The sequence below is a fragment of the Betta splendens genome, chromosome 12, assembly GCF_900634795.4.
Source record: "Betta splendens chromosome 12, fBetSpl5.4, whole genome shotgun sequence".
NCBI lineage: Eukaryota > Metazoa > Chordata > Actinopteri > Anabantiformes > Osphronemidae > Betta > Betta splendens.
Window position 1 is genome coordinate 905,001 of NC_040892.2, and position 24,555 is coordinate 929,555.

General features: G+C 45.4%; 4 protein-coding genes across 9 annotated transcripts in view; 2 read left to right on the forward strand and 2 right to left on the reverse strand.

Annotated features, from left to right (window-relative positions):
• Positions 1–3,228, reverse strand: part of LOC114867221 (keratin-associated protein 5-1-like) — a 6,745-nt gene extending 3,517 nt beyond the window's left edge. Inside the window, exons 1-3 of the mRNA XM_055513680.1 lie at positions 3,070–3,228; positions 426–528; positions 1–24 (exon numbers count right to left, since the gene is read on the reverse strand). The exon at positions 1–24 is cut by the window's left edge and continues 3,517 nt beyond it. The gene's annotated coding sequence lies outside the window, so the exon portion shown is untranslated. The remainder of the gene's footprint in view (positions 25–425; positions 529–3,069) is intronic.
• Positions 2,488–7,372, forward strand: stom (stomatin). Of its 2 annotated transcripts, XM_029169713.3 has the most exons (8): positions 2,488–2,662; positions 3,165–3,203; positions 3,598–3,707; positions 3,911–3,983; positions 5,552–5,634; positions 5,772–5,975; positions 6,305–6,439; positions 6,541–7,372. In XM_029169713.3, the coding sequence occupies exons 1-8, from the start codon at positions 2,602–2,604 to the stop codon at positions 6,727–6,729; spliced, it is 894 nt and encodes a 297-aa protein (XP_029025546.1). In that variant the 5' UTR covers positions 2,488–2,601; the 3' UTR covers positions 6,730–7,372. The 2 variants fall into 2 exon arrangements, with proteins under 2 accessions (XP_029025546.1, XP_029025547.1); XM_029169714.3 differs by lacking the exon at positions 3,165–3,203 and having other exon boundaries at positions 2,492–2,662.
• Positions 7,373–7,428: 56 nt separating this feature from the next.
• On the reverse strand, positions 7,429–15,658 carry gsna (gelsolin a). 5 transcript variants are annotated; one of them, XM_029169707.3, is made up of 18 exons: positions 15,494–15,658; positions 13,172–13,250; positions 12,668–12,870; positions 11,838–11,992; positions 11,575–11,736; positions 11,349–11,498; positions 11,092–11,181; positions 10,856–10,988; positions 10,431–10,735; positions 10,221–10,354; positions 10,058–10,148; positions 9,864–9,890; positions 8,968–9,138; positions 8,588–8,762; positions 8,394–8,515; positions 8,239–8,316; positions 8,078–8,138; positions 7,429–7,997 (listed from the first exon to the last, which is right to left on the reverse strand). In XM_029169707.3, exons 3-18 carry the CDS (start codon positions 12,861–12,863, stop codon positions 7,828–7,830), a joined length of 2,220 nt encoding a protein of 739 aa, XP_029025540.1. In that variant the 5' UTR covers positions 12,864–12,870; positions 13,172–13,250; positions 15,494–15,658; the 3' UTR covers positions 7,429–7,827. The 5 variants fall into 5 exon arrangements, with proteins under 5 accessions (XP_029025540.1, XP_029025539.1, XP_055369653.1 ...); XM_029169706.3 differs by having other exon boundaries at positions 13,166–13,250; XM_055513678.1 differs by having other exon boundaries at positions 13,172–13,267.
• An 892-nt stretch (positions 15,659–16,550) lies between these two features.
• ppp2r2ab (protein phosphatase 2, regulatory subunit B, alpha b) lies at positions 16,551–24,342 on the forward strand. The gene is made up of 10 exons (XM_029169711.2): positions 16,551–16,841; positions 18,666–18,734; positions 20,315–20,412; positions 20,712–20,877; positions 21,123–21,235; positions 21,544–21,721; positions 21,863–22,027; positions 22,180–22,349; positions 22,536–22,627; positions 22,801–24,342. Exons 1-10 carry the CDS (start codon positions 16,835–16,837, stop codon positions 23,078–23,080), a joined length of 1,338 nt encoding a protein of 445 aa, XP_029025544.1. The 5' UTR covers positions 16,551–16,834; the 3' UTR covers positions 23,081–24,342.
• The last annotated feature ends 213 nt before the right edge of the window (positions 24,343–24,555 follow it).

Below are 24,555 nucleotides of genomic sequence, written 5' to 3' on the forward strand. Positions count from 1 at the left end.
ACAGCTGTGTGGGCACCGCATCCTCTGTAAGTTTAGAGGGAGAACTCATTTTAGGGAGAAGTGGAGCAGAATGCCAAACGGGAGCGGCAGCGGTACCTGCAGACCGGGCCGCCTCAGCTATCGCATTAGCATAATACACAGAAACAACACCTTGCACGCTGTTACTGCAGTAATTTGAAAACAGATCGACAGGATTTACACGTCGTCAGCTTATCTTGACTCTGACCTCTGTGACCTCCGTCTTCACTGTCAACTTTTGGACTAAATCACACGCCGGAGGCTTATTCAGGATAATCTGGTCTTAAATGTAATAATAACAAATTGATTTTCTGCTTCCATTTGTTTTTAATTTTTTTCAACTGAGGCCAGAGTCGAACACAAAGGAGAGAATGATGCAGTGTGATTTTATAATTGACCCTACTTACTCCTTGGTGCAGAGTTGATAAATCCCCTCAGGCTTGTTCTGTGACTGTCAGTCTGTTCCACTGTAATACGCTGCTTATGTCGAAGCTCTTATTGGATGAAACGCTGCGAACAGAACAACGGCGCTTTAAGATATTGCAGATTAGTTTACGTGCTGTCTAAAAGAAAGTCATACGCGACATTTCTGCTTGTGCGAAAATCAAATCAGTGACAAAGAAATAAATGCTAATATTTACATTTCAAACTGACCACAAAGGCTTTTTATAGATTTAAATTTAAATAAACTCACATTTTATGCTCTTCTCTAATTAAATATAAGTGATACAGAAATGAAAGACTTGGTTGGAGAGTGTGTGGCTTTTTAAGGATAAACAGTTAATGGATGTCTTCACTGTGGTGCAGCTTGTGTGTGTGTGTGTGTGTGTGTGTGTGTGTGTGTGTGTGTGTGTGTGTGTGTGTGTGTGTGTGTGTCCTCCTCCCACATACGGGACTCCGGTGCTGGAGTCTCATTGTTTGCAGGGACACACACTGCCACCCAGTGTTACAGGCTGCGAGGCAGGAAACGCTCCTTTTAATCGAGTGTCCTGTCGCTGTCGTATCCTGGGCTTTTGTTCATGAGGTTGTCCAAGCATTCTGAACTGAATGAAGCCCACTGACGTTCCCCAACGGCCTCATCGAGCGTTTCTCCTAATAAATGAAAACGTTTTGCTGCTTTTCAGTGTTTTTCAGTGAAGGTGTCACAGGTTTTGGAGGTAACATACATTTTATCACCTTGTTTCTCAACAGTCATTTATCACAGTGTCAGTATGAGCCTAACTAAGGAAATGGCTCCACTACTTTATATTTACTATGTGTTGTAGTGCTGATGAAATGGCTTCACATCAGTGAGGAGATGCTTTCAACAGGTTTCCAACCTGCTGAACTGCAGTGACACCGTGATGGTTTCACAGGTCCGGCTCAGGTGCATCCTTCCATCTAGACACCTCCAGTTACATAAAGGACCTACTGTTTAAAGTGTTCATGTATTATATTATTCCATTTAAATGAACTGCATTGATGTAGCTACAGTTCACCCTATTGGAGCATCCTAAAAGCTGGAACCTGATTCTTTTGTTCCTTTCAGCTCCGTTAAAGGAATGACTGATGGAGAAACGGGCAGTTAGAGCATAAAGACAGAGCCGCGGATGTGGGCGATAACGAGGACTACAAAGTACTCTGAAGGATTAGCAAAGAGGGTGGATAATGGGGAGCAAGTGTGACTGTGGAGACAACAGCCTATGAAGTGAGCAGGAAAAAAGGAGCCGCGCTGGAAACGAGTGAATCATACGCTGTGACTTATCCTCCCAGTTCACCAGAGACCGAGGGCGGCGCTTCCAGACGCAGGAAGGCCGATCTGCAGGCGGCCGCGGGGAGAGGAGGGCATGGTTTTCACGCTCCAGAGGCTCCTTTCTGGACCTAACTGGCCCGCGGTCCTGTACTCTGCTCCCAGCTCGATGCTTTGTCAATGTGCTGTGACTAATCCGGGAAGGGTCCCGCTTTTTCTCTCAGCCTAATTAAAAGGGGATTAGATGGGATGGAGCTCTAGGCCACTCAAACGTACAAAGACGCCGTCCAGGATAATCACACGTACTGGAATCAGTTGGATTCTCTGCGCAGGTCACCTTTTAAAGTGAGCGCTGCAAACATGGGCTGGATCAAATGATACAGCGGCACTTCTCTAACTGCGTGGACTATAGAGGAGTAACGACCAGGCTGCAAACAGTAGGTAAAGAAGCAATAGGAAAACTTCACACTGGAATTTGTGAATAATGGCAGGATTTAGAAGCAACACAGCATGTTTTGTTAAACCGCAGAAAGCATCGATCAGAGAGAAGATATGTTGGAAGAGAGGAACTGGATTCTTTTGAAGGACGTGGGTGGTGTAGGGACCGGTCATCGCCACAAGGTGGCAGCATTGCAGCAGCTGGGACGCGGGCTGCCGGTAAACACCATTGAAGAAGAAATTCCAAATCCCGCCCTGCTCCAAATCCCGCCCAGCTCCAAATCCCGCCCAGCTCCAAATCCCGCCCTGCTCCAGATCCCACCCTGCTCCGCCTCCACGCGCTGAAAATCGAGTAAACACGAGCGTCGTCGCAGCTTCGCAACTGTTAGAATTTTGCTTTGGTGCAACTTTCAAACATGGGCGTCCACGACGAAGAAATTTCTATGAAGGAATCTAACAGACGAGACCGTCAAGCAGGTAACTAGCTAAGCTACTTCAGCGCCTTATATCCACGCAGTTTGATCCAGAACCCGAGTATCTATGAACGGAGCTCCAACGACCCGTCGTTAACGCTGAAGACGCGCTAGCATCAATGCTTTTAGCGCACAACGAACGCCTTCACCAGCGAGAACCGGCGTTTCTGACGGAAGAAACGCGTTTCTCGTCAAGTTAGAAGCTGAATAAAATACTGTTGGTGCATATTTATTCACAAACTACGACTGCTCATGTTCTGTTCCCTTCAAACACACACAGTAACAAGCATAAATGCACGTCACACGTCAGCTGCACTTATTCTTACACACGGTTGACAATGAATAACTTGAAGCTACAGGTTTTTGTTTAAACAGTTTGAGTTTCTAGGTTTTATTCAGCTTCCAACTCACCTGTAGACGCTCCTTTAGGATCAAATGCCGCTTTCCACGCGTGCAGTATTTGTCTAATAGTCCGCTGGTATTTTGACCTATAACTTTTCCTGTAGGTTCAGTGAAGAATGGTGTAAAGGTACATGACATTGAAGGTACGGATCTTAGACTAGAGCAGTGCCCCCCCCCCCCCCCCCCCCCCCCCCCCCCCCCCGACTGCTCCTCCACTGCCCACTGCTCCTGGATCAGATGTGAGGGAACAAACAGGGTCAACATCTAATTATAGGCTTCAACTTCAATAAAGCTCGATGTGTTGAAGTGTCACTGAAGACACTGAACCCCAGGTTGCTCCTGGAGATCTGGCGCCTTGCATGGACACCAGTCGCCATTTAAACTTTTCTGTTCGTCATCTGATGAAATTTGAGTTAAATTGTACTAAAATAAAAGCAGTGGGTGTTGCTGGACCTTGTGATTAGTTTATAAATAGACTCAAATACAGTAACCTTCTATGTAAACTGCCATTCGTCTAAATGGAGTCTTTATTCACAGCTCTGGATGCTTCAGACTCTGACATTGGCCTTTGTGGTTGGTTGCTGGTCTTGCTCTCCATTATCCTCATGCTGGTTACTCTTCCCATCTCCATATGGATGTGCATCAAGGTTGGCTCATTTTCATGCATTTTACAAGCAAAAGTGTCTTGTACAGTAAAGAACTTGTGCTTCCTTTGTTTATTTAATGTTTTGAACATTTTTTACATGTGTTGTACATTGTGTGTATTTATTTAGGACTTTTAGAAACTGTTGAACCAATGTTGTGTATTTCTTGATGAGCATCATATAATGTGTTTTTTTTCTGGAAGCAGATTGTTAAAGAATATGAGCGAGCCATTATCTTTCGTCTCGGGCGCATTTTGCGAGGAGGAGCCAAAGGACCAGGTCAGAAATGATTATTTTTTTTAACAAAGTAAAAAGTTATGTTTTACTGTGAGGTCCTTACATGCACTTGGTGTGTGCTTCTAAAATGAGACTGTTGCATTCTAACAGAACCTTCCGTGTCATCTAAGATCATCATCAGAATGTCTTGACATTTAACAGTCCTAGTTGCTGTGCTGTGGAACCCAATCAAGCCACAGTTTGATAGAGTTTAGATGACAAGTTAACATTTATCTTGATTAACATTGGCTTCGTTGAGAACTTCCTGAAATTAAATTATCATCCCTTAGCAGTGCTTTCACACATTAAGGTTAAGTTTCTCTGGTTGACCTATTTCCTGAATGTGTGGTATCCTCCCTAAACCACTGTAGACTGACTGCCTGTAAACTGGTGAGGTATTGGCAACTACAGAAATGATGATAATGATGAGACCTTCTGAGACCCCTTAACCTTGTTTAATCGTATCAGTTAAAAACATAAACTGATCAAGTCTAACAGAATTTAAAATACACAAAGCATTCATGTGGCATCTCTGGGTCTGGTCCGGGTCTGGGTCCGGGTGTGGTGCCTCTGCTAGGCTGAACCATAAAAGGCCACATGAGCAACCACCTTTGCTGGTCTTAGTCTTTAATGCAGTCAATCCACTTAGAGCCCTGATTGATGACTCACTCTTCCAGCAGGCTTAATGATTGGTTGCTATGACAGCTTGGTTTCTTAAAGAGCACTCAGTGATGTACATGGGCTTCAACAGAGATGAACACATCGTAGTGAGAATCCAATGTATGGCTTCCTAGTGAGAACTGCATCGTCCTGCTTTTTTAAGTGTAAATGTCTTTGTTTAAATAACACTACAGGCTCCCACCAGGGATCATTTACATAAATCTCATAACTCACTGTTTCTTTATCACTAATATTTGTCTTACCAGATCTAAAAAAACAGCCTGTGTCCCCTGAAAATGCTGAAATGTGACTCCTCCGAGCAGGGGGGTCGCAGTGTGTGACAGCACAGAGTAATAATAGCTCTCTGCTGGCAAACCCACATTCCTGCAAAGGTGGAGGAGTCCAGGCCAAAGTTGGATTCAATTTATGAGTTCTCATAACGCACTCTCTCTGTTTGAAACAGCTTTATACAGTAATAACTTCCATACATTTACCAAAAGGCTGATCGTAAAATGGAAACTCGTGAAACACGAAGCACTTGTTGATGCTGTTTTGTTTCTGGAATGTTCCACATATGGGTTGGTTGAGGCCTTTGTATGGTAGGAAATGAGGCGCTGGGTTTTTGTGGCAGGAAATGCAGCCCACATGTCTGATCGCTGCGCCATCAGTGTATTGTTAAGTGAGCGCACACCATGCACTAACCCAACTACTGGGCCTTCGATCGCTTATGAAACCTGAAAATCCCCATAGCTCGACGTGGCTGTTAGCACAGCTGTAGCCATATAATCAGTTTGACTTGGCCTCCTGCCAGAATTGCATTCATCCCAGTGATTTGTGAAGCAGCTTCCTTATTATTGTATTTAGTGCATTTAGTCCTTGTTTCAAATATTTGCATTCTGGTGGTTCTACAGGGTTGTTCTTCATCTTGCCGTGCACTGACAGCTTCATTAACGTAGACATGCGCACAATCACCTTTGACATCCCACCGCAGGAGGTACAGTGCGCGCACACACACACACACACACACACACACACACACACACACACACACACACACTCACTCATGTTAAGCCAAAAAACATCTAGAGGGCACTTTAACAAGCGAAACACCTTGTCTTGTCCCGCTCTCAGGTTTTGACCAAAGACTCTGTGACAGTGAGTGTGGATGGTGTGGTCTACTACCGAGTGCAGAATGCCACGCTGGCTGTCGCTAACATCACCAATGCGGATGCAGCCACTCGCCTGTTGGCCCAAACCACCCTGAGAAACGTTCTTGGTACCAAGAACCTGGCAGAGATCCTGTCTGACCGTGAAGAGATCGCACACAGTATGCAGGTAGAGTGCATCAGGACTCGTTTCCTTTTGTCTAGATTTCCCTGGCCGTCTGTGAACATGAAAATGTTAGGAACTCTAGGCAGACACTGTTGCGTGGAGTGTGTTCTGCCTTTTAGCTTGATTCACCATCCTCTACACTGAAACGGTGCACCGCTGCCATCCTCTGGCTAATACGATACTGGTGGTGGCCACAGTGCGTCTAAATCCATTTTATATGTTAGTGACCCATACATTAAATCCACACACGTTTAGTGAAAAAACGAAGGCTCGCGCTGCCGTGTTGAAGCATGTTCAAAGGATGTTGACCAGTTGTCTTTCTGTCCTGTCAGTCAACTCTGGATGATGCTACAGACGACTGGGGGATCAAGGTTGAGCGGGTGGAGATCAAAGACGTAAAGCTGCCCCTTCAGCTGCAGAGAGCGATGGCGGCCGAGGCTGAGGCCAGCCGTGAGGCCAGAGCCAAGGTAAGCTGCTCCCTCAGTCTCTGACCTGACCTGTCCTGCTTCTCCTTCACAGCAGCCTTCTCTTTGTTCATTCACCTAACGCTGACTCTTTCCGTGTTAAGGTGATCGCTGCTGAGGGAGAGATGAACGCTTCACGTGCACTGAAGGAGGCTTCCCTGGTGATCGCAGAGTCTCCATCAGCGCTGCAGCTGCGCTACCTTCAGACGCTCAATACCATCGCTGCAGAGAAGAACTCCACCATCATTTTCCCTTTGCCACTGGACATGATGAAGGGCTTCATCAAACCGTGAGGAGGAGCCTGTAAAGCCCATATACAGGTCGTACAGACACAGCATTTACTGATTACACCCCCACCTTCACCCTCTGACTGGTAAACACGTCACTTTCTCCAAGTAGTGCTATTATATGAAGGACGGTGAAGGTCACCGGTGTTCTGCTGGAAGGATTAACTCCACAGCGATTATATTATCTAGTAGAAGTGTATATTATCCACATTAAGTATATGTATATATACATATGTTATCTGTTGCCATGATTGTTTTAGAGGGCTTAAATTGCTGAACTCCAGTGTGGATTATTTCATGTGGAATATAAAGCCTTGAGCATTATTTTGTACACAAGCCTGGATGAATTTTAAAACTGTTACCGTTGTTTTCACTGAGAACAATGACGTACACGTAGTACACGTAGGCTGAACTAAGCTAAATTGGGCTAAAAACTGTTAGATGAGTCAGTATTTTACAGAGCTGGTTATACGCATTCAGTCAGTTCAGACTGTTTTCTAGTATTTTTACTTTCACTAACACAACCTGCCTTATATTGTCTTTAGGTTTGTTTGTGTTCATTTGAGCTATTTTTGTATGTTTTGCTAGTGATTGTTTTCTTTACATAACTTGCATTTAAAAATATTAAATACATGTTCTATTAAAACCATGTTGTGGATTCTATTATTATTAAAAACTGTTAAAAGCAGAGACATGACACCTAAACACAGGTCATCTTGTTTTATTGAAATAAAGCTTAGAGACGTCCAAGCGTCACACAAGGTGCAGCTAGTTTATCAAGTAGCAAAGCAGTGTCACAACTGAAAGATTCGAACAACTCGTGTATAAAAAGGCAGCTTCAAACTAGTTTAGTACCTTTATAAAAAGCTACTTCACTGTAAACTAAGATTATTTAAAGGCAGGAGTTCTATTGCTTTTTAATTAGTCATTTTTGTGGCACTATAGTTTAAGGTTAAAGGTTTTTATTGTCAACGTTTGGAATTACCTTTGAACAGACTGCAGAAATCATGTCGTAAAAGCAAAGTGGGTGCATTTTCAGGACGTACTGCCAGCTAACGAAGTCTGACTGAAGCTGAGTGTTCGCAGTGCAGCAGCAGGACCAGCTCACAGGGACAGCTCCGCCATGATGCGCTCCAGGGGGTCGGTGGTCCAATAGTCACTGTCCCAGCCAAGGAACCAGCCGGTGAAGGTGGGCGGCTCGAAGCCCTGCTTGATCTTCACGATGGGCGTCCGCGGGTCTCTGTTGGCTGGGTCGGTCTCGATGTAGCGGACCGCTGAGGAGAAACAGAGTTTACTGAAAGACCGCAGTGATTTCACCTCTTAATTCAATGAGGCTCTTCTCTGATGTCTCTACCAGAAGACATGGCTTCGGTCTTCTCTTCTTCTTGGGCATCGTTTCCAATCCAGACAAACACCTGAAGGTATGAATAAATTATGCAAAACTTTAACCTTTCTACAGGCAAGTTGTGATGAATCTTACAACAGCTGAAGCTGTTGTAGCTCTGGATTGTTTACCTGCTCCCAGGTGTCCAGGATCATGACATCATCAGTAGCAAGATCGTCTTGGGTCATCTCTCCAGGTACCTCCTCAATCTGAGCAGGACAAGACGATGTTAAAGTTCAGATATGACAATATTCCAGAAAAAGGAAGCTCAGACAGAAGCACTTACGATAAAGTTTCCAGTCTTATTGGAGCAGGCAAAGAGTCTGGGTGGATGTGTGTCCATCTTGTCCTTGAGCCTGGAAGAGGTGCGATATTCTGCCTTTCCCCCCAGAGCCTCCCAGAACTGATCTGTGGCCAGAACACAGTTTTTAAAAAAGGACCTAAAACAACAGCTGAGCAACTGGCCTTCATGTTCCTCACCGGTCTCTCCACCCTCAGACTGATCAGAGGTCTGCACTCCCAGGATGCCACACAGCTGCTGGGCTCCCTGCTTCTCTGTGTCACTTGCTCCCACTCCCACCCAGAGGAAGGACTCTCCAGGCGTGACCAGAACAAATGCATCATTGGAGTTCAGGTTAGCAGCCGTGGCATCAAGCTGCATGAACACGGACACAGTCGATTAATATGCACCTCTGCTAATTCATAATTGTCAGAAACTTCTCATCCTCATTGGACAATGTAAACATAGGGTTAAATCGAGTCAGGAAACCAGCGTCCTAAGTTCATTTTTGGGTCAGGCTTGAACTTGAAATCTCTTGTAGCATGGATACAAATAGAAAGTTTACTCCATGTCCTCTTACCTCCACAGCTCTCGTGTGTCCTGCAGAGCTGGAGCGCACCTGGAAGAGCCGGGTGTCGGCAGGAGCGGACTGACCTCCCTCTCTGGACGTGCCCCCTCTGTACACCACCATGGGCTGTCCTCCAAACAGACTCATCAGGTGGCTGGGCTCTTTGCCCTGCACCACCCTCACCTGGTACACAAACACCCACATTACAACCGAGGAACCGATCAGATGGCGGCTTCAGCAGCATAATCCATGCAGGCCATGCTGTGAGTGATCCTAGCGGGCACGAGACACAGTAGACAGATGCTCCTCAATCAATGATGTGAAAACGTTGCCTGCAATCTGTTAAACGGACACAAGAGGGCACCATAGAGCCGAGGCTCTAATCTACAGGGTTGATGGGAAGTTTGTTCTTGTTCTAAACACAAACATCTAGAAAAACAAACGTAACATTCACGTGTAAACAGGTGCAACATCATCAACCTGGTGGTAGTTTGTGCAAAATGCAGACGTATTAGCAGTAAAGTGCAAGTGGACAGAAAAGGTTGAGAAGAACTGAGACTCAGGATGATGTTATTTTATGACCTTTGCAATCATTTCTACACTGCAGCTGCGTTCATGACAAACATCAGCAACGCTCAGTCATTCTTGAGTCAGCGCAGGGCCGAGCAGGAAACAAGCTGTTATTCATGTGAGGAAGACGGTGTTGGCGACAGAGAAGGAACCTCCCAATAACACCGACATCGGAATGTCCTGTGTAAATTTGCCTGAGCGGCTTTGACTGGCTTGAAGTTAGAAGTATAAAAGGCAAAAAACATTCAGTTTCATTTATCTGAAACTGAGGAAAAGTTTTATTCGTCTCTAGCTCACGAGCCATTTGGGAGGAGAAGGAAAGGGATGGGAGATAATACCTGCGTGGTTATAGGAGCACCAATAACCTAGAGATAGAAAAGTCAGAAATCAAGGACAGAAGCATCAGAAGGAAACGCAGGAATGGAAGGAGTGAAAGGATGTAAAGATGAGATGAGCGCTGGCTGTGATAGGTCCTGATGAAAGCAGAGACATTAATGGCACAAATACTAAATACAAGCTCATCGTGTTTTACCTGAATGGGACCTCCACCGAGTTCCTCATCCAGCTGAGCACCGAGGATGGCCGAGGCCCCGATCTCGTCCTGACTGGAGTCTGCCCCCTGCCTGAGAAAAGGACGGTGACCGTACCCACGCAGACAACGCTGGGAACACCCCAGAGCTGCTGTGTAGTCTTACCACATGTAAATGATGTGCCCTTGACGTCCTCCGTGACGATAGTTGTACAGGATGATGTAGCTGTCTCCTCCGTAGAACTGTCCGTATGTGGACGGATCCACCGGCACCTTGTCGGATCCCTCAATGCGCCAGATCTGGAGAAAAATGAGCGACATGAGACCGAGTAATGCAGTTGATGACGGTTAGCTTGAGTCTGGAGCAGTAACCGACCTGTTTGTCTCCGCTGCCGTCGTCCACCATGCCGTGCTGGGCGGCCATGGCCGAGGACTCGTGCAGAGTGGCGGCATCGAACGGCACCTTCTCGATCTTCGCTATGCTGTTAGCGACGTAGGCCACGCCCAGGCCCTCTGTCTGGTCTTTGTCCCTCCAGTTTTTGAAGAACTGCTTGAAGAGAGGCGTTTCACCCATCTCTGGCAGGACCTGGATCTGGGTCTGTTTGGGGTACCCCATCTTCCTGATGAACTCGTCTGCTGCCTTAATGGAGGCCTTGCGTTCGTCCACGTTGGCGTCTTTGCCTGTAGAAAAAGCACCCGCTCACTTGTCTTTATCATGGAAAGAGTCAGAGGTCCACTGGAGCCCATCATCATCATCATCATCATCCAGCGAGTGGCAGGTTAAGAACGTCCAGCACTGACCTTTCCACACAAAGACTTTTCCATCTGAGCCATGGTCCAGAATGAAGCAGTCGCCCGACTCCAGGGCGCTCTGAGCGAATGGGTTCTCTGCTGCCACCAGCGTGATGGTCATCCCTCCACTGGCATTGGACACCTGTGAAGGAGGAGTGTGATGAACCTGTATATGTTACAGGTGTTCTATGGTTTTACTGCCTGTGCAGTGTAACAGCCAGTGGCCATGATTCTCGGTTTCTCACTTTGTAGAGCTTGGCTCTCTTCCTGTTGGAAACATCAGCCTGGACGTCATCAGAGACTCCAGGAGGCAGATCTGGTTTGGGCCCCAGGACCTAAAGGCACAAGTAGCGACTTTAAAGAAAAGTTTCCAGCAGAAGAATTGTTTGATAAGAAAGCATTTGACAGAATCAAATTCAGCTTTAATCACCAAGTTTGCACAGGACAACCAGGGAATCCATTCATTCATTCATTGAACAATTCATTCATTTACTGAGCTCACCTCCAGCATCTTCTCTCTCTCCATCCCCTCGTCACAGACATAAACTCGCGCCCTCCCGCTGCGCTCGTTGTCACGGATGCCCTTGGCGACCTGTGTGGCCTTCAGCTTCTCAAAGCGGTTGCTCTGGGATCCACACCACTGGTAAATCTCCTGTACCCAAAGTAATTGACCGTTAGAGCAAACCATTGTCATGATACCAGAATACAATGAGCTTCATCTGACTCACGTCACCCAAGTCCAGGATGAAACAGTCTCCCTGGTTGAAGCTTTCCCAGTTGACTGCCACCTCTGTTGCCCGGACAACACGGCGACCTTTCACCTGGAGCAGGCGCTGAACGACCACCTCGTTGGTGACAACGTGCTTGAACCCAGAGGCCACGCCCCCTTTCTGAGAAAACAGTATCACTGCCAGTTTTACACAAATACGTTCCTGGCAGTAATCCCCCCCAAAAAACAATAAACATCCAACATGTGGTGACATGTTCTCACCATGTATTTGATTCCAGACTTGAAGTAGCCCAGATAGGTTCTGGACTCGTATCCCTGGACCTCCCGGTACTGGATGGGTTTCCCTCCAAGGTAGTCGTCCATTTGTACAGTGAAGATGGCAGCAGAGCCGCTCTCATCCTGGGTGCACGCATCGCCTGAGGAACCACAGACATGTTCCATAGTGAACTTTAAACAGTATAAACCCATCAGAACCACTGTGCGAATGCTGAACTCTTTCGCTGATGAGACTCAGGAGGGGATCAATATGTGGGAGCAGCAGGGGGTCAGAGCCCAGCTGACACTTTCATACATGCAACACGGTTCTATTTCTGGCACACAGACATGTGGGAGGGTTACATCAGATCCTGCTGCTCCACATTCCATCAAATGGACTAAAAAACACCTGAGTCATCCTTTCCTTTTTGCTGACCTAATCACTTACTGCCCCGTCTCTTAAGCTTGTGTCCTTCACCGCCTCACTTTGAAAGGTGATGGTTCCACTGGGCCGTGGCTTCGAGATCGCTATGTCGGCGCCTGTGCCTCCATCCATTATCTGTTATTGAGGCTAAGGGTCTCTGGGGGCTATCGCTGCCTGGACGCCTCAGCAGTCTGTCAGACTCATAATCATTCCCACCTATGGGGTATTTACAGTCATCAGTAACTCAGACTCTTGGTTCTTTGTGGCAGTGTCTTTTCTGGGAGGTGAACCTGAGGCAGGAATGGACTGTTAATGTCTTCTTCCTACTTGAGTAGAGTCTTCCTCGCCTTTTTCCTCTTAATTGCTGATTATTTCCCAGTCGCTGACTGAGACTCTGCTTCACCGCACTCACCCAGCCAGAAGTGGAGGTCGTACTGCAGGGCCCCAGAGCGTTGTTTGATGGTGTTGAGGACGAGGTAGGCGTCACCGGTGTAAAAGCTGCCGTGCAGATTCTCTGGAACAGGCACCAGGTCAAAGTTCTCCACCCTCCACACCTGCAGGCCTGGATTCTTTCCAGCCCGCTCGAATTCTGGGTGGTTTGGTGTCATCCTGAGTCTGTAGAGACACAACACCCCGTGTAGCCGCTGTAGCAAGCTCTTATTTTACATATCAGTGGTCAAAGATTAAAAACATGAGTCATAAAGTCAGACTGTGAGATATTTATAGAGCGAGGCCACGCCCCCTGAGGCTGAGCCGTTGCCACGGACACGGTGATAACAGGGTTCAAGTCAGAGCGCAGAGCAGTGAGTCACTGCACACAGGGTGTTTCCTGTGGTGAGCAGCAAGAGGAGGTCCAGGCAGTGGCGAACGTGACGCAGGCCAAACTCAAAAGCTAAAGCTAAGGCTTTACCTTTACCTGGCTGAGGTCCTCTTCCTGGTGCAGGTGGAGTCCTGGTTTTATCCAAGGGCCCGAGACGAGGATCAAACCAAAAGCCCTGACAGAAAAAGAAAGCTGAACTGATCAGTGGAGCGTTTTTTTTACAGACAGACAGGTTTTGTGCAGAGATGTCGGACACACGCTGCCGTGTGTGTGTGTCGTGTGTTTTACAACCCACTGGCCTCACGTGAGGACGATTGAAGATGGGAGTTAGCTAGCGACGCATGGGCGCTAGCTTATTCGGGAATTGATGAATCAGTATTAACGTTTAGTCAGATGCAAATGAATGCATTGACTGTGTATTAGAGCAGGAGCGAACTAGAGGCCGCACTTCAACATGAACACAAATGAACACACATTCCTGTTCCTCGGGAACGCTGCTTGGCCGAGCTTCCTCTCCATTTGCATGACTAACGTCCACAGCGGAGCACGAAGCGCCCGTTCTCGCTGGCAGCCGTCTGCCCACAAGCATGGCAGGAATCTGGGACGCGGCTGCACAGTCCCAGAACCCGTCCAGCACCCGGGCCGCTCCACCGCCGCACGCCTGCGCTCAGAACCAGCAGGACTCGCTGCATGAAACAGGAAGATGGAACAAGTGGAGACCCCAGACAGTGGAAACAAACGGGCCGAGACAGGAAATATTCAGCAGTCACGTTGTGGTACAGGGGAAACATAATAAATGACGGTATGATTCATCATCGTATTATTTTATTTTAAGGAGGCTGGATGGAACAGGCCTCTCAGCCTGAGTCTGAGACGTTCAAAGACACGCTGTGTTTGATCTAGAAACAACCACATACGTGTAATTTACCACTGTAGCTCAGACTGCGATCCCTCCTCAGACGGAGCTGAATGTCTCTGCGGATCAAAGCAGTGGAGGCGTCAAAGCCAGAATTAAAATATGTGATGGAAACTCAACAACAGCTGAGTTTTACTGAACGAAGGGCAACAGCTGACTGGAACAAAGCCTGAATGAGTCCGACTGTGACTGTGGCTCAGTCTGAGGGTCCCAGGTGTCTGCAGGCGTCCCCAGGTATTCAGTGCCTACCTCCAAGCAAACAGCAGGGTCAGGGTGTCGTTCCCACCCCTCCCCCCTTTGTCCCCAGCCTCCCTTTTGTTTCCGCCCTCGCCCGAGGCCAGAACCTGATCCACTCAACACCACAAATGGCTCCACAACCAAAATGTGCTCATCTCCTGTGATCGGTCTGCTGCTGCTGCCCCTCTTCAGAACCAATGTGTGCTTGCAGCCTCTAACAGACGACTGGTGCCCAGTTTGTTTTACCAAAAAAAGAGATTCCTCTCTCATGACTGGGGGGGGGGGGGTCTGGATGACTCATTTTCTCCATTCATGCCACTGCAGCTCTGAGCATCTACAGAAGACTGTGCTCAGACTCTACGTGCAGCTGCTGCTCCTTCATCTGTTTACACACACAGCTTTAGCAGTGGTTTCACTCACATGGACGTGAACTCGTCGTACGACGTCTACAGCGACGTGCCGGAGTCATTGTAGTGAATGTGCAGCGGGTGAGATGTGACCTTTTGTTTTTCTCAACCAGAACCCCCCCAACACACACGCGCGCGCACACACTGTAATTAGTCTGGTCTAATTAGCCAACGCTAATTGTTCTGTTTCTGAACTCGCTCGTCTCAGCTTCGTCCTGTTTGTTAAACAGTGACAGTGTCTCAGGTCGTCACTTCACACACGTTACTGTGACTGATCTGATGCTTTGGATTCAAATGTTGAACCAGTAGTTACTCTAACACCACATGGAGCCAGCGTCCAGCTCCTCCCTGACACGTTCTATAGCAGCAATGTAAACGTTGCTACACGCAGCCCGGTCCAGAACCACCACGCTGCATCAGGAAACATGAACCTTCTGTGAGATTCAAGCGTTTTTCTGGCTCCAGTGGCTCCGAGTAGTGGAGGAACATTTGAATTAGCCTGAAGTATGAGTAACACAGGGTATAAATACAAATGCTACTCAAGTACAAATACACAAGCACTTTCAACATAAACGACCCCAGAGGTCGAACCCCGTTATTATGTTATTTGTTCTGCTCACTGAAGCCCGCATCACGTTCACGGGCCACAGAACATTCTCCTCGTACTTTTACTAGCGTCACCTACTGAGTACGAGCGGCTTCAGACTGTGTCTCTGGGTTTAGTGACTGCGTCGTTTTCCTTCAGGGCATAAGACCCGGTTCTACACTGCGCTGGACCGAATGGATCTGTGTCCGTGAAGCCGAATAACTATCACCTTATCGCCCGCAATCTGTGTCACGGGCGGTTCTGTAACGTACCTCGACCTGGTCGCGTGGATCGGGGACGGAAGTGGACCGGACCGGACCGGACCTAACGTGACTGAACCGCGGTGAGAATTTGGTGCTGCAGCGGGAGCAGAGACGTGTGGAGTCGGCGGAACGGGGCAGCGCAGAGCCGCGGACTATAACTTCTGCCCGGACACTCCCCGTTAGGCCACGCCCCGGTGTTAGGCCACGCCCCGGTGTTAGGCCACGCCCCCGGTGGCCGCAGCGACGCCTCCGCGGCCCGCGACCGTCCGCTGCTTCAAACACTTAGTTTACAGCACTCACACACGTCTCGACTCTTATCACGGCACGAGTAGGATACACTCACTTCCGGCCAGGGAGGGAACTCGACCTGCTGCGGCTCGAGCTGCACTGCCCCATTTAGAGCTGAGGAGGCGAAGAGCTGCTGCACCGGCGCCGCTAGAAACGGTTCACGCTGTGTAAACCGACCAACAAACAACAGTGCAACGTCATTCAGTGATGTGCGGAGATGTTTCTGCCGTTAGGACATGTATTCATTTTATCATACATTTAATGAAGGGGCTGTTGTGGAAGTTTATCACTGCTGCTACGAAACCAACTAATTCTCTCATTCTCTATAGAATCAACACGTTAATAACAGATTATTATTACTATATGATAATATATAATAAATTTATAACAATAATAATTACAGATTGCAAAACTCATTTCATGTTGAAGGAATGTTCCAAAAACACTTAGTGACCAAGACAAGAACTGAACGACTGTACTTTTATCAGAAATATACAATTTAAAGCTAATCAGTAATTCAAAAATGAGCTTCTTTTGTATTTCAGAAAAAAAACGATTCAACCTTTATGTGAAGGGCGGTTTGTATAATATTTCACCTCAGTACAGAAGCCCTCTGGTTTGCTTATGTTGCAGTAAAATACTACTGCCTTCATTTCATGTACATTTGCTTGTCTTTTACAGTTAACTATACGGCCATCAATGTGCACGCGCGAGCCTTTGCATATGCTAACCAGGGTGGCGCGCTTTAAAAAAACGCTTTGGTTCACGTGCGGAAGGAGGCTGTATGGGGTGGGGAAGAATTGACTTGTGGGATGCGAAGTAGCCGGCGGCAAGAGAGACCGAGACGGAGACGGAGGGGGAGAGTGGGTGACACGCAGAGAAACAACAGAAAGAGGAGCGGGAAGGAAAGCGAGCAAAATAACAGGTGTTACGGTCAATTTAACGCCTGACACCCAGCGAAGACACTGCGGAAGAAAAAAAGTTCAGATCCCACAGATCAGCGCGTGGGAGTGGGAAGCAGGATCGTGACTGACTGAGGCAAGCGCCACTGTCTGTCTCGTCATGGCAGGTAATTTATCCGTTAAACAAATTATCTTTTTGAACGGGACAGGATTTTACACAGCAGCTGAATTCCAGCAAAGTCTACTCTCCAACATGTGCCAGAAATTATTAAAAGCTGCACTGCCGAATGCCAGTCTAGCTAGCGCCAGCTAGCACAACTTAGCTAGTGCTAACGTTAGCCAGCCAGCAACCTCGAGTGTCATCGCCCCTCTGGCCTGTGTTTGGCGGCTAAAGCCAGCTAAACGGGTGCATGCAATAATAGCTATTTATCATTACCGCCGACCCGAAGCCGGTCTTACACGCTAACTCTGAAAACTGTGTTAGCCATACATGGCGATTGGTAGTGCTATAAAATGCTAACGTTAACTTATCGTAGCTGCAACGAACGGGTTGTAAGAGGTGTGCACGTTCTATACCAATATTTTCTAGTCAAGTCAAGTTCGGAAACGCACGAAACAGCTGGATGATTGCAGAACAACTGGCGGCTTCCAGTCCAGTGCACATTTCCCCAACGTACCATGACTGGCTCGACCAGCACGGCTAGCTAGCGCTAGCTCAAACTTTGACATTGCTCACATGCACGTTAGCACTGTGGGCCTAGCGCAGGACGACTTACAGGACTGGAAATTAGACGAGCAGGTTCATCTACTGAAGGCAGAAAACTGGTAGTAGAGCTAATAGCTAACGTGATCACAACAAATGTGCTACCTTTACAGTTCAAATATGTTATAGTTATGTTAATTATATAGGTCGATTTGAGCATTTATGATTACTGGCTTATGCTATTATATTGTCTAAATAGATAATATATTTAGTGCATACATTTAGTTAATGTAATTGGGCATAATCCAAATCTTGAATATGCATTATTAGTAACTATTTGATTTTGATTAAAACGGATTGGGGACATGATTCTCGTAAAAACACCTGTAAGCTTTGTGCTGTTGTTTTGTAACTAGCAGTCTAAGGAGGCGCTACAGCTTTTCCTGACCAGTACCAGCCCTGTCTTGGCCTCTTGTGTATAATCATGATTCATTTGAGAATATGTGTATGATGCAGCCATGGTGACTCATAAACGTCCTTGATTATTCTGCAGAGTTGTCCCGCTAGGTGTAGACATTGTTATCCACAAATCAGACCAGTTTTAATTGTGCAACAATAATAGATGATCAGATATTTGAAATATGCAGACTCCGTCTAGGCGTGTTCTGTAGCTGTAAACCTGTTTAGTGATGAATACTATTATTAAACATAAGAGCCTGAAGGGAGAACATCTGACGTTAGAAAATTGTCAAACTGCTCAACAGATGATTGATCGTTAAAGATGTGAATGCATTCGGTAGGTAGGTTTTCCCTAAAATGGATTTAATTAATTTGTTTAGGCTGCTCTTGCAGTGGCTATGAGAGAATCCAGGTACATGCAGATTTTGCAGCTCTATCATCTATTCTTTTATTCAATTGTCTTTTACTTTTTTGTCACAAATTTGAAGCCTCGACATCATTGGTCTCAACCACTTTTACGTCACAGGTGATGCACAGCATTGGTGAAGATTGTGACTCTCACAGGTCACGTTTATCATTAGAGGTGGAGATTAGAGGGAACTGGACCTGCTTATAGTTGTAGATGATGCTTTACTGATGAAACTTTGTGAAACCTCCTCAATAAGTGAAATCAAGTGCAGTTGCCACTAAAGAGCATCTTTTGAAAAATTGATGCTTACTGCAACACAGTTGTCTGCCGGAAAACATGGCAAAGATGGAAATGAAAAAGTAACACTAACTGGCACCCAGACTGAATTTAGTTTTTGCATTCTTATTTCAATCATCGCAGGTCCTGGAGGTGACATGCAGTGGTGCTTCTCTCAGGTAAAAGGAGCCATTGATGACGATGTAGCTGAAGGTAAGAGCTCTGCTAAAATAGGAATGTTTAAATCACACAAGTGTGGAAAATGTTACCCACTCAGTTATTAACAGTAGTTTGCAGTGAGAGAGAAGACCGCTGTTGAATGTTTTTCGTCACCTTTCTCCACGATTTTAAACCGCTCATCTGAACATTTAGACAACTATAGATTAGGTAATGACCCTAACTGTAATCCCTCACCTTTGAACACACCCTTGCCTTAACATAACACGCTCATTGTTAGGTTCCTGTGTAACGTGGGTCTCTGTGGTTCCACTCCTACATTTTGTTTTTATCAGACAGCGCCCATCTTCCTGTATCCTTGGCTGTTTTAGAGAGTTGCATATCCTTTTGTTTAAAGTAGCAATAATGCAAACAATTCCTTTTGTTGCTACTTCACATTAAAAGTTTTCCAGTGCTTTGCCCCAGAAAAGCTCTTATTCATGCAGGGTGTGCTACTTATTTGTCAGTGTTTAGCCAAAAAGACAAAACTTTTGAATTAAGTAGCAAAACTTACAATATCAGAGGGTATTTTTTAAAGATGTTTTTAGTATTCTACTAAAAGAAATGAAGATGTAACAGTGATAGGTGGTACATAGATGAAAATGGTGCACAGCATGTTTCACACCTTTAGCAACATTTGGCAATAGAAGCTTCACAAGTGGCATGTGTTGGAAAATGAGACATCTGAATGTGATCAGACACTACGCAATCCTAGATCATTATCACAGCAGTAATAATCTGTCCTGCTGTTTAAATAATTACAAGGTAAACAGTATATTAATCTGTATCCTTTGTCGCATGAAATGAGATATTTTACACCAAAAGTGTTGGTTGCGTTTTATTGAAACTTGCAGAAATTCAGCTGTTACTGTGTAACCCTCTATTTTTGGTAGCCTTGCTGTCACAGAGCAGTTGACTCATCAAAGTAAATTAGGTCTTATAACCACTACCTCCTTCATAAGAAACATTCTTTAGCCTCAATAACCCTATAAGAGAATACTGTGTTTCTGTACAGGAGGTTCAGTCCATATGTTATGTATAAGACAATCCTGCAATAGAGTGACGTCAATTCCAGTGAGACTGGAAAAAGAGTAGACCCTCTAGTAAGTTAGTAGTAATAAGTAACAGAAGCGGAACGTCAGCTGTATCGCCTCCAACATAGGGCCTCAAGGAGTAAAATGTTCCCAATGGCCTCCTACAACAAGCTTTGTAGAATTGCCTTTCTGCTTCACTGGGCAACAAAGGGTTAAGTTAGCATGTATATTGCTGCAAGCCAGCTTCAGTTTATAAAGCAACATACTGCTCCTGGGGGAAATGCTCTTTGAGGGAGGAGAGAGAAAAGGGGGGTAAAACTAGGTTAGCGTTCATCTTCTGTCTGCTCTACATACTGACATCTCACCAGCATCTCATTCAGTTCCTCATCCAACTAGCTTGCTGGGAAATCTGGACAGAGCCGTCCTGCAGTGGTTCTTGTATTGGCTAAAAAAATTTCTGCGTAGCAATAAAAAAAAAAAAAGACGTTATTGCAGATTTAAGTTTAAATGTCATGGTTGTGTTTTGGTTTTGTATCTCTGCAGCTGACATCATATCCACAGTTGAGTTTAACCACACTGGGGAGCTGCTGGCTACAGGAGACAAGGGTGGGCGTGTAGTCATTTTCCAACAGGAAATAGAGGTACTATATTTGTCTGGCTGAATGTTCTTCTCTCAGACTAATTTCAAATCGTTAACCACTCGTTTGTTTCTTCAAAGTTTAAGAAATTAGCCCACAGTGAAATATTCTTTAGGCAAAGTAAGAGAGTGTTAGTTGTCATTTTTAGTAAAAGTAAATGTCTTTTAAAAAGATTTCTATTATAGAAAACATTTGTTTAACTTTTTACAATGTTTTTTCCAACAAAGACAATTTTGTCTTTTTTCTTTTTTTGTCTCATGCTTTTCTTCTTCTTCTTCTTCTTCTTCTTCTCCTCTTGACAGAATAAGAATCAGCCTCAGTTTCGGAGTGAATACAATGTCTATAGCACTTTCCAGAGCCATGAGCCCGAGTTTGACTACTTGAAGAGTTTGGAGATCGAGGAGAAGATCAACAAGATTCGCTGGCTTCCTCAGAAAAATGCTGCTCAGTTCCTGTTGTCAACCAATGGTAAGGTAGTTCAATTTATTGTGTAAGTAACATTATTGTGTATTGTTTAATTGCTGTAGTGATTAGCAGTAGATTAAAAATACAAAGCCATTCTAAGAACTTTTATTTCTACGACGTCCTACACTGGCAAAATATACGTAGTTGTTGGCACTAAAACATAGTGACTTAGGACTGTTCGTTTTTGCCATTGGTGTTTATTCCTTTTGAAAAGTTGCAGTTTTGACGTTTTGCTTTCACTTTAACAGATAAGACAATTAAATTGTGGAAAATTAGTGAACGTGACAAGAGACCAGAGGGCTATAATCTCAAAGAGGATGATGGCCGCTACAAAGACCCCAACACTATCACGTCACTGCGGGTGAGCACTGCAGTGGATGCTATGTCACTTCCTGTCCAACAATTGTCAAGTTTGTATAGAAAGGTTTTACTTATTTAAATACATAAAATGTGGTACATCAGCTCTGTCCAGAGGCTGTAGGTGGGGTAGTTGATACCTTTTTGGGTAACCTACTCATGTACTGTAGTGGTGAGTGGGGTCTGTAAAATAAATGCTGTATGTCAAACCTACAGGCTCTGGGTCCTATGAAAAGCTTTGTCATACACAATTAATGTGGAAAAAGAGGATTCAGAACTTGTCAGATCATGCCTTGGTTGTTGCTTCCTCAGGTACCTGTTTTAATACCCATGGACCTCATGGTTGAAGCCAGTCCACGGAGGGTGTTTGCTAATGCTCACACCTATCATATCAACTCTATCTCGGTCAACAGTGACAATGAGACGTACTTGTCTGCAGATGACCTCCGCATCAACCTCTGGCACCTCGAAATCACCGACCGCAGCTTCAGTATCCTTGAATACTCTCTGTGGACATGTTTGTTCATCAGGCTTTTCCCGTTATTCTATGAACATTTCTGTTGTGCAAAACATTGTAAAAATCACACTCACTCAAAGCCGATAGCTGTCTATTCACCTTAACCCTGTGCAGATATTGTCGACATTAAACCAGCCAACATGGAGGAACTAACGGAGGTGATCACAGCAGCAGAGTTTCATCCTCATCAGTGTAACACCTTTGTGTACAGTAGCAGCAAAGGAACCATTCGCCTGTGTGATATGAGGGCTTCAGCGCTGTGCGACAAACACTCCAAATGTGAGTACCCACTCTGCTCCATTTAATCGCCTCACTTCCATTTTGACAGGTGGATTATGAACCGGAATCACAACGCTTGGCTCTCAAACCTGCACTCTAGCTAATGACCGACTTTTGTGGGATGCCGCTAATGGTTTTGTCGTCTTGTCCAGTGTTTGAGGAGCCAGAAGATCCCAGTAATCGGTCCTTCTTCTCTGAGATCATATCTTCTATCTCGGATGTAAAGTTTAGCCACAACGGACGATACATGATGACCAGAGATTACTTGTCTATGAAGATCTGGGATTTGAACATGGAAAACAGGCCAGTGGAGACCTATCAGGTGAGACTGATGAACAGATTTCATAGTTTCTAGTTTGATAGATGAGTTTACAGTAATCAGTTTGAAGTTGTTGCTTCATCCTTGTCTATTCCTGGTCTCATTGAGCTAAAGCTGTGGCCTCGTGTGTGTGTTAAAGTAAACGTGATTTAGCAACAATCACATCATACTTCTGTCTGACCATTACAGGTTCATGAGTACCTGAGGAGCAAGCTGTGCTCGCTTTATGAGAATGACTGCATCTTTGATAAGTTCGAATGCTGCTGGAATGGCAATGACAGGTGAGGACAGCAGGGGTAGACAAAGAAGCACGATGACACAGGCCCACATGTGTTTCTATGACGTTCAAGACCTAATGTGCTTGCTTGGTACCAATTTTACAAAGCAAGAGAGTTCTTTGAATTACCCATGTTTGAGTTAAAGGCTTACACACACTTCCATGTTTCCTTCTCAGTGTGGTGATGACTGGCTCATACAACAACTTCTTCCGGATGTTTGACCGTGGCCATAGGCGGGACGTCACGCTGGAGGCCTCCCGAGAAAACAGCAAGCCCATGCAGGTCCTAAAGCCTCGCAAAGTGTGTGCTGGCGGCAAGCGCAAGAAGGATGAAATCAGCGTGGACAGTTTAGACTTCAACAAGAAGATTCTTCACACTGCCTGGCACCCCCAGGACAACATCATCGCCGTGGCGACGACCAACAACCTCTACATATTCCAGGATAAAGTGAATTAACTTCAGGGCGAGTCTATGTGAAATCTGACACGGGATGTCGAGTGTACCACCTGCAGCCTCCTGGAGAACGTGGTGACGCCTACAACCAGCATCCCGTCTGTCGCTACTGGTGACCAGACTTTGCCACTTTGTTGGAGATGTGGACAGAGGAAGCCGCACTCTTGCCCATCATCAGCCAGTCTGTGGCAGAGTGACACCTGCCTTGTTGTTTAAGTGATGTTGTGCCAATTATTTTTCTTTGGGTATGTTTATTTGCCAGGTCACCTACCTTTCTCCCCCCCAGGGTAACATGGGTAAACCAGTTTAATTTACCTGAAGTACTGAATACAAACACTTATTTTTATAACCCATACGTCCCTTTATCGTCCTGTGCCATTGTAGTGTTTATTTTTCTAAGAAAATGCCGGTCCCTCTGTTTTGTGTCTACATCTTTTAATGAAATCATCTGTTATACTGTCATTATCTTCTTTCCAGCACTTCTCCTGTTTCATGTCTCTACTTTCATTAAACCCTTCATACTCAATGGTTTTAAAAGTAGGCTCAGTTTTTTTCACCCCAATAACACATTTTTTGCTTGTTCTGGATGGTAACAGCTCAACTGTTTCCTCCAGGAGTTTGAGCAGTGTGTGTGCTTTCACTCATTCGAAGCCCAGGTCCAGTGAGTAGGACTTTTCCTTACTGTTGTGGTTCCCAGGCTCTGATAGGTCAAACACGTCCGGACTCCCGGAGAAATGTATTCATTTTTTTTAATTGGCCTTGTCTTGACTTTTTTGTGGTTTGGTTCTTTCTCCCTTTTGTGTTACACAATAGTCAGGTTTAAAAAGACTACCTATTCAAACATAATTAATATGATTCTCATATTTATATTAAAGTTAAAATGTCACCAGATTTGTTCTGTCCCGTTTTGTGAAATGAAGCTGGACTTTGAGTGATCTTGAGTATTGTCTTCCCATGGTGTACCACACTAAACAGGGAAAAAACCTTTTAACACTGGACTCTTACTGCACCAACTAAAGTATTTGGATGTCTGTTGTTCTAAGACTGGAGTTTAAAAGAAAATATTTGAGGCATTAAGTCACTGAAAGTGTTAAGTACTGCAATCATTACTGCTGCTGTGTGTGATGGTATGTGAAACTGCACATGGATTTGCAGCAGTTAATGTCTCCATGTCATATTCAAAATGTGGACAATTTATTGATGCCTCTAGTATAACTACAGTTGTAATCTATAATGGTGAAGATAATAAAGGAACTACTTTTGCATTCTTGTAATTGCCTGATTGTTGCCAGGATCCCGTCTCCAATGCATAGGAGCATGTTCTCAATGTTCAGTGGCAATTTTCAGGGGTGTTCTAATAATTAGGGGCTTACGTGTCTGTATACGTCTAATAAGAAGAATGGAACTGTAGATGAGTGCTTATTAATGATTACACACTAAATTAATGACAATTATTGATAGTTCTCTTAAGGAAATGA

Excerpts from the sequence above, each read along its gene's own strand:
- ppp2r2ab (XM_029169711.2), top strand. Across the intron at positions 20,878-21,122 it reads GTTCCTGTTGTCAACCAATG|ATAAGACAATTAAATTGTGG; the intron begins GTAAGGTAGTTC and ends TCACTTTAACAG. Across the intron at positions 21,236-21,543 it reads ACACTATCACGTCACTGCGG|GTACCTGTTTTAATACCCAT; the intron begins GTGAGCACTGCA and ends TTGCTTCCTCAG.
- stom (XM_029169713.3), top strand. The coding sequence starts at position 2,602 with ATGGGCGTCCACGACGAAGAAATTTCTATGAAGGAATCTAACAGACGA. Across the intron at positions 5,635-5,771 it reads TTGACATCCCACCGCAGGAG|GTTTTGACCAAAGACTCTGT; the intron begins GTACAGTGCGCG and ends TCCCGCTCTCAG. Across the intron at positions 6,440-6,540 it reads GCCGTGAGGCCAGAGCCAAG|GTGATCGCTGCTGAGGGAGA; the intron begins GTAAGCTGCTCC and ends TTCCGTGTTAAG.
- gsna (XM_029169707.3), bottom strand. The coding sequence starts at position 12,863 with ATGACACCAAACCACCCAGAATTCGAGCGGGCTGGAAAGAATCCAGGC. Across the intron at positions 10,149-10,220 it reads GGGCACATCATTTACATGTG|GCAGGGGGCAGACTCCAGTC; the intron begins GTAAGACTACAC and ends TCCTTTTCTCAG. Across the intron at positions 9,139-9,863 it reads GTGCTCCTATAACCACGCAG|GTGAGGGTGGTGCAGGGCAA; the intron begins GTATTATCTCCC and ends TTTGTGTACCAG.